This window comes from Anolis sagrei, chromosome 5, assembly GCF_037176765.1.
Source record: "Anolis sagrei isolate rAnoSag1 chromosome 5, rAnoSag1.mat, whole genome shotgun sequence".
Lineage (NCBI taxonomy): Eukaryota > Metazoa > Chordata > Lepidosauria > Squamata > Dactyloidae > Anolis > Anolis sagrei.
Genome location: NC_090025.1, coordinates 155,858,064 through 155,872,018, shown reverse-complemented (window position 1 = coordinate 155,872,018; position 13,955 = coordinate 155,858,064). Strand labels below are relative to the sequence as shown.

At 39.0% G+C, this 13,955-nt stretch overlaps 1 protein-coding gene across 1 annotated transcript in view; it reads right to left on the bottom strand.

Annotated features, from left to right (window-relative positions):
* CFAP54 (cilia and flagella associated protein 54) overlaps window positions 1–13,955 on the bottom strand; it is a 142,156-nt gene that overhangs the window by 75,471 nt on the left and 52,730 nt on the right. Inside the window, exons 27-31 of the mRNA XM_060777277.2 lie at window positions 13,354–13,476; window positions 8,746–8,880; window positions 7,466–7,565; window positions 5,570–5,653; window positions 579–705 (exon numbers count right to left, since the gene is read on the bottom strand). Coding sequence (XP_060633260.2) covers window positions 579–705; window positions 5,570–5,653; window positions 7,466–7,565; window positions 8,746–8,880; window positions 13,354–13,476 — 569 coding nt within the window. The remainder of the gene's footprint in view (window positions 1–578; window positions 706–5,569; window positions 5,654–7,465; window positions 7,566–8,745; window positions 8,881–13,353; window positions 13,477–13,955) is intronic.

Genomic DNA, 13,955 nt, shown 5'->3' with positions numbered 1-13,955 from the left:
CTGAAAAGAGCTTGCGGGGACAGAACAATGCCAGTATATATCCGTTACATTTAATAAAAAATGACTATCCCTGAAAAAATGTCCTTGAACTACTTAGTTTCATTTCAAGGTGAGAAAAACTTGATTTGGTACAAATAGTTCTATTTCACTAAAGGATGGATGTGACTCTCTGGACACAGAATTTTATCACACATTGTCTCAGTTACTTGTATCTGTGGCTAATCTGGGAAGCAAGAGATTTTGCAAAATAAAAAGAATTTTAGCAGTGCATCCATTCATTACTTTATTCCATCAGGTTTTATCAATGTTTGTATCCTTACATATTCATATTCTATATTTAGCCTATCTAACATGATTGTTTGCAACACAGCAGCCTAGATAACTGTGCATATAGATATATAGATATACTGTAGATATATGGAAAAATTCCCAGTCCTATATTTTTCATTAAAAAATTTCCACCCCAAATCTCTATTTTTGTTCTAGTGGATGAACTGCTAATTTCCAAACACTAGCCTGCAAGGTCGACAGGATATTTTCAGTAACATGTCCAAACTGAAATAAGTAAAGTCACATACTTTTTAATATACTCTTGTATTTCATCAGCCCACTCAATTATTCGTAAATATTTTTCTTCATGCAGTGCTTTGCACTCAAGCTTAACAAAATATTCGAGGAAGCGAGGGTTTCTCTTGAATTTCATTACTGTGTAAATAATACAACATAATTAACAACAAACTGCAATTTATTTTATCTTTTATAATATTTACAAATAATAATAACCCCAGTACCATCTCCATGACCTGATTTCATAAAGAAAACTTAATCATATTACATAAAGAGAAACTGACTTCAAAAACAAGATTAACAAATGTAGGTGATGAACTGCATCAACCACAAAAACATGCTGACATTTAACATTTAAAAAATAATTATTTGAAAACAATTTAAAACAATACAATTATAATATTTTTGTGTTGACAGCTGTACAGATATAGAAGTGGGTTTTCTCTTTTCAGAATTAAATTTGACTGGTGTTTCAGACTGTCAGTGATAGGAAACACTATAGAAACTGAGACAGACAAACCCAAGACCCTGTGCTGTGTGAGGTATCACAGCCCATAGTGTTCCCCCAACATTGCTTTTATGATGTTGTGTTATGTTATAGTGATGCATGTATTTTATTTTTGATTATTTTGATTTGATTTTTGATTTGGTTTTATTGTGTTGTGTTTTAATCTGTGTTTTTCCAGGCTTACAGAATCATAGAATCATAGAATCTCTTGGAAGAGACCTCATGGGCCATCCAGTCCAACCCCCTGCCAAGAAGCAGGAATATTGCATTCAAAGCACCCCTGACAGATGGCCATCCAGCCTCTGTTTAAAAGCCTCCAAAGAAGGAGTCTCCACCACACTCCGGGGCAGAGAGTTCCACTGCTGAACAGCTCTCAGTCAGGAAGTTCTTCTTAATGTTCAGATAGAATCTCCTTTCTTATAGTTTGAAGCCATTGTTCCGTGTCCTAGTCTCCAGGGAAGCATAGGCTTGTCCCTATGTAAGCCGCCCCGAGTCCCTTCGGGGAGATGGAGGCGAAGTAAAAAGATAAAGATATTATTATTGATTATCACGTAAAGATGCATAGTACCACTGAACATGCAGAGTGCATGTTTCAAGGAAGAGCAAAGTATGATGGCACACCAGGAAGATCTAATGAGAAAACTAAATGTGTCTGGCTATTTTCCCAGTGACCATCGGTATGCCCTATAAGTACTGTAATTCCCCCAAAATAAAACTCTACAGACAAGACTAAATTCAATCAATTGAGTTTACTAAACAATCAAGGTATAAAGGTGCAGTTTGATATTGATATAGAGTTAGAATAGTGAAATATAAACTCTGAGGTAACAACAACTATAATTTCTATAGACTCTAAGGCATGTAAAACTATAGACTATGGCATGTACATGTACTATGTAATCTATAAGGCAAATATATTCTAATCTATGAGGCATGTATGGTTATTAACTATGGCATATATGTGCTAAGGATGGCCTGTTCGGACTGCAAGCCAGACCAGACACTTTCTGGCAAACTAACTACAAGCTATGACCAAAAAGAATGGGATAAAAGGTTCTTTCACCAGCCCATTCTGGTTCTGAGTCAGAATGGGCTGCACCAACCGAGCTCGGCCTCTAGGGGGAACCTAAGCTTCTCCCCTAAACTTAGCAAAATGGAATAGTCCACAGGCAAGAAAGCAAACAGGGAAATAAATACTAGGCCGAGACTTCACAGCAAGCATTATCCATACTACTCTGGTCTGTGTCTTGTTTTCCCACAGAACTGAATACATAGATAGGACTAGTGGGTTTGAAGATGTATTTGCCCGAAACTACATCAAAGGTTTTTGTATATTTTATGTAAGCTTCCCCTGCACACACACTTTTGCTTCACATACACATGATAAATTATTTCCCCAACTCATCCTATGACATCCTTCAAAAGCACATATCACTGGTGTTAATGAGATCTCTGGCAGTATATGAGTCTATGACTTCAACATGCTCTAGATCTCAGATTTTGGTGGTGTCAAAAGTACAAAGCAAGAACAAATGCATTTAATATGTACATGTGACTCATGCAAGCCTGTAGGCAAGGGGTGGTTTAGGGGTTCAAATCATTCAAATCAATTTTTTTCAGGTTAAAAAAACCTGGTTTACTCATGAATTTTAACTGGTTAACCAAATCCGCATGCTAAATCTTTGAGTAGCAAAAACTAGAGTCCCTCCAAAACTGCAAGCACTATCTCAACCAAATTTTGATAATTTATTCACACTACCTTTCCCTCAATTTACATTACAATAGCAGCAAAAGCCAACATAGTGGAAGTGACAAAGTTGGCTGACCCACAGTTAACAGGCAAAACCTAAAGTGTGGGGGGAGGGATTTGAAGGCCTCCATCAAGGAGACCATACTTGATGGGGCCAGTTGGCTTTGGTGGCTCCAATCACATCACAAGAGCAGAGCTGCAGGCTTTTTTAAGGATGTTCCTTCCCCCTGCTGTCCTCTTTGCTTCAGCATGAGGTAGAAGGCAGGTTCGTAACAGGAGATTAGGCCTTCCCCTCCCCTTTTCCAGAGGATAATAGGGTTCCCATTGCTATGCTTTCACCCTTCAATTTGGGTAGTTTCTGCCCTTGGCAATTTTACCATGGCTTTCCCAGGAGCACAGAACTGCTTGAGGTTTGGGTGACTGCCTTTGGACCTGCTGGGTTGCTCCAAGGAAGGCATATTCAGTATTGGAGGAGGTTTACTCCCTATTTTAGAATAATAATAATTAAAAGCGGCAATGTCCTGAGCCTGATAATGGGAAAAGGCACTGATTATGCAAGCCCTGACAGATGTTTGTTACATCAGGCATAGTTGGCCTGGAGTTCAAATTGCCTGGTCAGGACTGTTGCCATGTTTGAGATGGCTGGAGGATTATAATCTCAAAAAACTCGATTTGACCCAAAAGTGACCAGGGGATTGTAATCCCAAAAAACTCCATAATAAAAACTTAAATTTAAATACAATTTATGATGTTTCCAGGTATATAATAACTACGATCATTTGTGCTTGCTATAAAAGTTTATCCTTTAATTTCTTCTAAACTATATCAAATATTTTGATAGACTAAAAGTATTGTTGTAGTTTGTAAAAATGTAATAATATGTGTAAGTCATAGATCCTGATTTTTAGATATTCCAATTTAAAGTGAAAATAAATGTATAAAACTTGAAACTTTGTAGCTAAAATAGAAATTTGATTAAGTCTATTCAAAATTTTGAATGAGTCATAGAATTTAATTTTTTTGAGTTATGGACCTACTCTTCATGATTCGCTTAAAAAAAAAATCAGCACCCCCCCCCCCCCCGGTTGTTTTTTTCTTCTTCTGGCTACAGATCTAGACTCATGGATAGTATTCAATATCCACTAAACACAGGTCAGTTTAGGACACAAATCAATCAAATCAAATCATTTATTTTGGTCATTGACCAGCACAGGAAATAGTCACATTTTCATACAAACTTGGTATGTTTGGTACATTAAAATATAAATATAACTACTGAAGCACAATATGGGTGAGGGAGCAGAAGGGAAGGGAAAACAGGGTAAAAACATACAATGCCCAGATCCATCACCAAATTGAAGATTCAGAGAAGAAGATTACTGGATACACAAAGCACGCCAAGCCTCAAACCAAAAGAACCCACTGAAAGCAATCAAAATTTGTGGACAAAGGATTTTTATATTTGTTTCTGCTTGTGGCCTTTTGCTTTGGGGATGGACTTGCTTCTAGTTAGCCAGATGCCATTGTGCAGCCTGAGAAAAACTGTTTCACAAAGAAATACTATGTGTCTCCTAGTATAATGTTTTAAAAATATTTATACTAGTGGTATCCACTACATAAGCAATAGTCTCCAAAGGTGTTCCAGCCACAGCCTCAGTATAGAATTACATTGAGAGAGACAGTGAACCAAAGTCACTCCATTTTGTATCTGTCTATCCCAAAGGTGTCAGAAAAGGCATGTAAACAATTTCTATTCAAAGATGCAGCCTACCTCCCTGAAAAGGGGAAGTAAGTGTTACATAGCTGTGGTCGGCCAGTTACTGGAAGATTGACCAAGACATGCTTGCTCCATGATTGCTTCTGCTTAACCACAAAGGTTGCTACACGTTAACTGTAAGGGGCGTGTTATGTTACTGAAATGTGGTTGCTACATGCAATGTATGCAATATCACCATATATGATACACAACCTCGGAGTTGTTTACTACAACGGAAATCTTCTGAAATCTAGTGGTTGGCCATTCCGGGAGTTGTTTATGTTAAAGAAAATGCTTACTAAATGATATGCCAAATAAGGATAAAGGGGGACCTTAAGTTGTCAACAAGTAAGGTATATAAACCCTGTTGTTCGTCCCAGTCAGAGCGGACGGCCTGTTACTGGCATATCACGTTATGCTGCCTGTCCACCTTCTTATTGCACAATATGAATAAACCTGTGTTTTGCCTGCTAACTGTTTGGACTCTTGCTTCGGATCCATAGCAAACTGGTAAGATCCCGGAAAGTTTGCATTTGGGACCGCGTCCCCCCTACTTGGGGATCGCATTCCCACTACAACATGTGTATTGAGGCTGTGGCATGGATCACAGTTGTGAAATAAAATACAACAAAATTTAGTTGAAGTTTTAATATAGATCCCATCCACCATTTTATATGAACAGGGACATTTGTTTTAGGCTAGAGAGTTGGGGAAATAATTTATCATGTGCTGTTAGACAGCATTTCCCAGTTTTCCTGACAATTGGCTGTATGATCAAGCCTGATGAGAACTGCAATATCTGGAAATAACACTTTACCCTTCCCTGTTTTAGGATAAGAGAATAATCAAACTATAGTATTTTCTTTTTAGAATTTTCAGAAAGCTACATGAAATTGATGCAATATTCATTACACCCTTAATACCTCACTACAAACATTAAACACAAAATAAAATCAACTGACTAAAAGTAAGTTTTTAACATTGTTACCTTCCTTAAGAGCAAACTTTGTTTGCCAGTTTGCAACTACAGGATACAAGAACAAAGAATCTTCTTCTCCTGTTAAGTCCTGCCCTAGACAAAAGAGATGAAGGAAAACTCAACATGATAAGAAGTATTACAGAAGAATTCAAGATAAAGGACACATTGCAATGAAAGTTAAACACCTTTAAGTTCCAGCCATTTCTGTAGTAGAGAATCTCTATATATAATTTCCACTACAAGTACTGCCCAGAATAACTAACATTAAAATATAAATGCAATTCAAATTATGATCAAATTATAAAAGCAAATCAGTTTTAAAAGATTATAATTAAAATAAAGGAATAAATAGCATCTACTAGTTGCTACTAGTTAAAACTCACTTCAACAAACAGCTTAACAATGAGAAACTGAACAGAAAAATCTCCTGGATGAAAAATGCTTTTTTCACATTCCCACCTATTGTGTTTTTATTTGAGCTAAGAAATAAGGATGGCCTCTTTTAAGACATACTAGTAGTAAAGCAAGCACAACATCAAAGAATGGATTGCTACACACAATCCTTTGATGTTCTGCTTGCTTTACTAGTGGTATGTGGGTATAGCGGCAGGTAAAATGCCGCTATACCCTCTAGTGGCCATTCAGGAACAAAAACGGTGTTTTTTCCTTTATTGCTGAAGGTGTAGCCTTCCAAGGTCTTGGTGAAGGAGACTAAGGTCATGCCCTATCAACTGCCCAATCCTCTTGTACAGTAATCATCAACCCTAGCATGGATAAAGATGTGCTAGTTTGCAGGAGAATAAAATAGTGTGTATAATTTAATCACTCCTCAAATCCCTTTCTAGAAACTGGACATTCCCTCCCTCAACTCTCCAAGGCTCATTGTAACGCATGGATGAATCTAGAATTAAAGCAATCAATATTATTGTTCCCAAACATCAGCAGAGAATAGAACAGTATCAAAAGCACTGGAAGTATTTTACAATAATACCAGAAATACAATATCCTAGTCTTCTCTCAGATTTCATTCTTTAAGAAGGATCTGTAACATGATCTGAGAACTGATGCTATAGCACATGGACATTCTATCCAGGAAATAAATGAATGACTGCAGGAGGAGCTATAGTGGAACTTTTCCCTTGTGCTATGAGTAAAAGCACTTCAGTGGATTCCAACTAAGTGTGCATCTAAACTGAATAAATTAATACAATTTGACACTATTTTAATTGCCACAGTTGAATGCTATGGAATCCTAGGTGTTGCAGTTTTACAAAGTCTTTATTTAGTCTTCTCTGGCAGAGTACTGGTGTATCATCAAACTACAGGGTGTTTCAAAAGCATAGACCAGATTTAGAATCACTATAACTCTGCATCCCCAAACAGTCCACGAATGAAAATAGTATCATTTGAAAGAGTGGACATTGAGTTTCAAATGATTACCATGAGATGCTTCTCCCAATGAAGAAAAAGTCCCAAGATCAGTAATGACAAACCTTTTAGAGTCAGAGTGGCACTCAGGAGAGGGAGTGAGTGAGGGGGGGGGGATGTGCCTGGGAGGGTTCATGAGCAAGCAAGTGAGCGGGGAGGGGTGGGCAAGCAAGTGGATGGGTGGGCAAGCAGATGAGCAGGCAGGCAGGCAGGCAAGCAAGATGAGTGAGTGAGTGAGTGGGGGGTGGGCAAGTGGCAGGCAAGCTGTGGGGGGAACAGGCAAATGGGCAAACAAACGGGGGCGGGATGGTGAGCGGTGGGGGCAGGTGATGGCACGCATGCCAGCAGAGAAGGCGCTGCGTTCCCCTTCTGGCATACATGATATAGTTTCACCTCCACTGCCTTAGACTATGAACAATGTATAATACCTTTACAACATATTATGAGCTTAGAAAAGATTTAAACATCAAATACTACCTGGTTTAATCAGTCTGAGTAAGTTGGATTCCAGAGCTTCTAAGTTCTCGTTTACCTTCTCAGCTGCAGCTATTTGTGCTTTAAGCCTTTTGGTAGGAAGCTGCAAGAATAATCCAATTAATCATGATTGTTCTAATTTACCTAGCATTTTTTAAAGTTTCACTAACACAACTACAGATACAACATTAACTGTGATTACATGCATTTCATATATATATATATATATATATATATATATATATGGACTTTTTAAAGCTATTTACATTTATTTTACTTGTATACTGCTCTGAGATCTTTTGATATAGGGTAAGGTAACATTATCTTAATTAATAAATGACCTAATAATTATTGTTTTAAAATAAATAACATTTCGTGTCCTTAAAATTCAAAGATAGCCAGCATGGTGTAATGTTTTGTGAGTTCAACTATGACTCCAGGAGACCAGGACTGAAATCCTCACTCGCCTACAGACATCCAATGACTGATGTTGGGCAAATCACACTTTCTCTGTTTCAGAGAAAGAGAAAGGCAATGGCAATGAGAAAACATGCTATGAAAACCTTGTGACATGGTTATCCTATGAACACTTTAAGTTAAACGCTTTAAGTAACACAACAATAACAACTTCAAGATATCAACTAAAGATCAACTTAGATAATGCTAACATTTTCATCCTGAATTTCTCTTTGAAGGCCATTTTGTTCAAAAATAGGCCTTTTCAGGTCAGCAACCGCATTCTGAAAGGTACAATGTACTTCCACTACTTCAGTTTTGTTCAGATCTACACTACGAACCTACCAAGCTCAACAGACATTACCAACTATTCATGGTGGTTTTAATAAATGTTTTGATTTAGCTTCTTACCTCATGTGGTTAAATCTTGTGAGTTAAAACATGACAGATAGACTGTTGGAATGTGGTCACCTTAATGGTTTTCAGCTTTTCTAAACATTTTTAATCTCCTCTTACAAAGTACTGATTAGATACTAGTACACCGTATTAAAGTCCTAAATATGCTAGACATGAAATATTTTCGATCTTAGAAGCTAAGCAGAGTCAGTACTGATTAATACTTGGATGGGAGGCTACCAACAAATAGCAGACGCTATAGGCTATATTTCAGAGGAAAGATCTGTACCCCACATCTGTGAATCTCTTGCCTAAGAAAATCTATAAAATTCATGGTATTGCTGTAAGTCAATAGACAACTTGAAGGCACACACAAACACAGAGCAATAAACATATAAAAGAAAAACATAATGAGAAACAAGAACAGTTACCGTGTTATCTATTATTTCCTCTATTTCTTCTCCAGCTTCAGTCAGTTGAGATTTCGTCTGTGAAGAATCCAGCAACTTCTTCCCATAGTTAATAACTACAATTGCTAATTCATATTCTTTCCATGAGCGCAGTATCTATAAAATATTTTATGAATCTTGATACAATATTGATAAACTTTCCAGAAAAGGCACAGAATATTGTGCAAAAACCTGTGCCATCTTTCATAAGACTCATGTCCAAAACAAATCCTGTGAATATTTTAAGCACTCTTCTTTTAATGTGTTTAGGAATAATATTCTCCAGCAAAGGATCACCGCCTTGTCGGGGCGCTGGAGCTTGAGCACCTCAATGATGTCATGAGCGAAACCGTGAAGGGACACCCAAGACGGGACGGTTGTGGCAGAGAGGTCAGACCAAGCGTGATCCCTGGGGAAGGCAATGGCAAACCACTCCAGTATCCTTGCCAAGAAAACTAAATGGACCAGTACAACCAGAGATATGTCGGTATGCCATTGGAAGATGGGACTCCCAGGTCGGAAGATGGCCAAAATGCTACTGGGGAGGAGCAGAGGATAAGTTCAACTAGCCCCAGATGTGATGACGCAGCTAGCTCAAAGCCGAAAGGAAGGCTAGCGGCCGACGGTACTGGAGGTGAACGACGAATCCGATGCTCTAAAGATCAACACACCATAGGAACCTGGAATGTAAGATCTATGAGCCAGGGCAAATTGGATGTTGTTATTGGTGAGATGTCAAGACTAAAGATAGACATTCTGGGGGTCAGCGAACTGAAATGGACTGGAATGGGCCACTTCACATCAGATGACCACCAGATCTACTACTGCGGACAAGAGGAACATCGAAGAAATGGAGTAGCCTTCATAATTAATAAGAAATTTGCTAAAGCGGTGCTTGGATACAACCCAAAAAATGACAGAATGATCTCAATTCGAGTGCAAGGAAAGCCTTTCAACATTACAGTGATCCAAATATACGCCCCAACCACAGCTGCTGAAGAAGCAGAAGTAGATCAGTTCTATGAGGATCTGCAGGACCTACTGGATAATACACCAAAAAGAGACATTATTTTCATTACAGGAGACTGGAATGCCAAGGTGGGAAGTCAAATGACAACTGGGATCACAGGCAAGCATGGTCTGGGAGAACAAAATGAAGCGGGACGCAGGCTGATAGAATTTTGCCAGGAAAACTCGCTGTGTATAACAAACACTCTCTTCCAACAACCTAAAAGACGGCTTTATACATGGACTTCACCAGATGGTCAGCACCGAAATCAGATTGACTACATCCTTTGCAGCCAAAGGTGGCGGACATCCATCCAGTCGGTGAAAACAAGACCTGGGGCTGACTGTAGCTCAGATCACGAACTTCTTATTGCCCAATTTAGAATAAAACTAAAGAGATCAGGGAAAATACACAGACCAGTTAGATATGGTCTCACTAACATTCCTAGCGAATATACAGTGGAAGTGAAGAACAGATTTGAAGGACTAGATTTAGTAAACAGAGTCCCAGAAGAACTATGGACAGAAGTCCGCGACATTGTTCAGGAGGCGGCAACAAAGTACGTCCCAAAGAAAAAGAAAACCAAGAAGGCAAAATGGTTGTCTGCTGAGACACTGGAAGTAGCCCAAGAAAGGAGGAAAGCAAAAGGAAACAGGGATAAGGGGAGATATGCCCAGTTAAATGCGCAATTCCAGAGGTTAGCCAGAAGAGATAAGGAACTATTTTTAAATAAGCAATGCATGGAAGTGGAAGAAGACAACAGAATAGGAAGGACAAGAGACCTCTTCCAGAAAATTAGAAACATTGGAGGTAAATTTCAGGCAAAAATTGGTATGATAAGAAACAAAGATGGCAGGGACCTAACAGAAGCTGAAGAGATCAAGAGAAGGTGGCGAGACTATACAGAAGATCTGTATAGGAAGGATAATAAAATTGAGGATAGTTTTGACGGTGTGGTGAATGAATTAGAACCGGACATCCTGAGGAGTGAGGTGGAATGGGCCTTAAGAAGCATTGCTAACAACAAGGCAGCAGGAGACGACGGGATTCCAGCTGAACTGTTTAAAATCTTAAAAGATGATGCTGTCAAGGTGATGCATGCCATTTGCCAGCAAATATGGAAAACACAAGAATGGCCATCAGACTGGAAAAAATCAACTTATATCCCCATACCAAAAAAGGGAAATGCAAAAGACTGCTCCAACTTCCGTACAGTGGCCCTTATTTCTCATGCCAGTAAGGTAATGCTCAAGATCCTGCAAGGAAGACTCCAGCAATACATGGAGCGAGAGTTGCCAGATGTTCAAGCTGGGTTTAGAAAAGGCAGAGGAACGAGAGACCAGATTGCCAATATCCGCTGGATAATGGAGAAAAGCAGGGAGTTTCAGAAAAACATCTACTTCTGCTTCATTGACTATTCTAAAGCCTTTGACTGTGTGGATCATAATAAATTGTGGCAAGTTCTTAGTGGGATGGGCATCCCAAGCCACCTTGTCTCTCTCCTGAGGAATCTGTACAAGGACCAAGTAGCAACAGTCAGAACTGACCACGGAACAACAGACTGGTTCAAGATTGGGAAAGGCGTACGGCAAGGCTGCATACTCTCACCCAACCTTTTTAACTTGTATGCAGAACACATCATGCGATGTGCGGGGCTGGATGAATGCAAAGCTGGGGTGAAAATTGCTGGAAGAAACATTAACAACCTCAGATATGCAGATGACACCACTCTGATGGCCGAAAGCGAGGAGGGGCTGAGGAGTCTTCTAATCAAGGTGAAAGAAGAAAGCGCAAAAGCCGGGTTGCAGCTAAACGTCAAAAAAACCAAGATTATGGCAACAAGAATGATTGACAACTGGGAAATAGAGGGAGAAACCGTGGAGGCCGTGACAGACTTTGTATTTCTAGGTGCAAAGATTACTGCAGATGCAGACTGTGGCCAGGAAATCAGAAGACGCTTACTTCTTGGGAGGAGAGCAATGTCCAATCTCGATAAAATAGTAAAGAGTAGAGACATCAGACTGGCAACAAAGATCCGCCTAGTCAAAGCCATGGTATTCCCTGTAGTCACCTACGGATGTGAGAGCTGGACCTTAGGGAAGGCTGAGCGAAGGAAGATCGATGCTTTTGAACTGTGGTGTTGGAGGAAAGTTCTGAGAGTGCCTTGGACTGCGAGAAGATCCAACCAGTCCATCCTCCAGGAAATAAAGCCCGACTGCTCACTGGAGGGAAAGATACTAGAGACAAAGTTGAAGTACTTTGGCCACATCATGAGGAGACAGGAAAGCCTAGAGAAGACAATTATGCTGGGGAAAGTGGAAGGCAAAAGGAAGAGGGGCCGACCAAGGGCAAGATGGATGGATGGCATCCTTGAAGTGACTGGATTGACCTTGAGAGAGCTGGGGGTGGTAACGGCCGACAGGGAGCTCTGGCGTGGGCTGGTCCATGAGGTCACGAAGAGTCGGAGACGACTGAACGAATAAACAACAACAAGGAATAATATTATTATTTGTTTGTTTGCCATCTTTCTCCTTTTAACTGACTAGAGTGCCTCTGTCTTTTCTGGATGAATTTTCAACTTCTTTGCCCTCCTCCAATTACTACCTGGAATATTCCTCACTCTTTGAGGAAAATTTGGGTGTAATCAAACAGGAGAAAAGGAACTGGCAAAGCCTCCTTGTATGAATACAAAAAGTCATAGTTTTCTGGCTCCAAGGCCATGAAACACATTGCAGTTTTAGTTCTGCAAGCTTGAACATATTGTTATTAAAGCATCACATTCTGTTTTAAAACAAAGCATCTCTAATATTTAAATGAAAAAGAAGGGGAAAGTTAAGATGGAGAAAGGTAGATGTTTATAAGCTTAAAGGATGGGGGAAATATGCAAGGAAGAATAAAAAAAACTTAGAGGAGGTTCAAGCATCTCAACTATGAAAACATCAAAAACTTTATGCTGCTGAAAAGCATTTGGAAATGTTGTCTTGTATTTCTTTTTTTAATGATTGTCTTGTATTTTAAATTAATATCTGAAATGACTTACTAGTCTTGTTGTTACACTTGATATGCCGAATTAAACTGGAAAAGGAACTATTTTAATCTGTACTAATCTATTTTAACCTGATTAAAACAGATTTATCACAGTTTTGACACAGCTTTCACTTGAAATTCAACAGGAATAAACAGGTCATTAAATAAAAATATACTCCGCATTTCTATGTTAAAATTATTTGAATTTTATCCATTTTTCTGAATATTTTATATAACCTAAATACTGGAATTGCAAACATTTCCAACTGGGTTGCTGTGAGTTTTTCAGGCTGTATGGTCATTCCAGTAGCATTCTCCCCTGACTTTTCACCTGCATTTATGGCAGTCATCCTCAGGGGTTTGTTCAGAGCAAACCTCTGAAGATGCCTGCCATGGGTGCAGGTGAAACGTCAGGGGAGAATCCTATTGGAACATGGCCATACAACCCGAAAAACTCACAGCAGCCCAGTGATTCTAGCCATGAAAACCTTGGACAACACGTTTTAAACTACATAACTAATTTCTTAACAGAAAATTCTAGAAACAATAAATACCTTCACTGTGAAAAAGCACAAACAAGCTATCATGTGCTGAATGCTGTCAAAACATGAGGCTGATCTTTTCTGCAGTGTAGTATTTGGAATTTCATGAAGAACAGTGAGACACTTAATAATGATCTAAAATACAGGAATAGACATTTAGCTCCACAGATACAGAATACTGCATTATCAGTAAGAATATATCTTTAGTTTGTAGTTTTATCTGGTACTAACTAATTCAAACTATTGTAATGAATTAGTTTCTATTAGGAATCTAAAACCTTTGTGCCAGCAAGATAATGTGCAATGTCCTAAGAGTCTCCAATACTATTAATAACATGGTAACTCTAGAACGATATACCTGCTTGTAAACCTCACTGAACTCAATGGGATCTACTTCTGGATACATTTGTATAATAGTTAACTCTTGTGTAATGCCCCCGTCAGACACTCTGAAATGAAGCTAAATACATGACAAGGACAAGAAAATTATAAATTATAATATAGCCCCATGATACTAAATTAGAGCACCGGGTGGCACAGCGGATTAAACCACTGAGCTACTGAACTTGTTGACCGAAAGGTTACCAGTCAAGGGAGTGGGGTGAGCTCCCCTG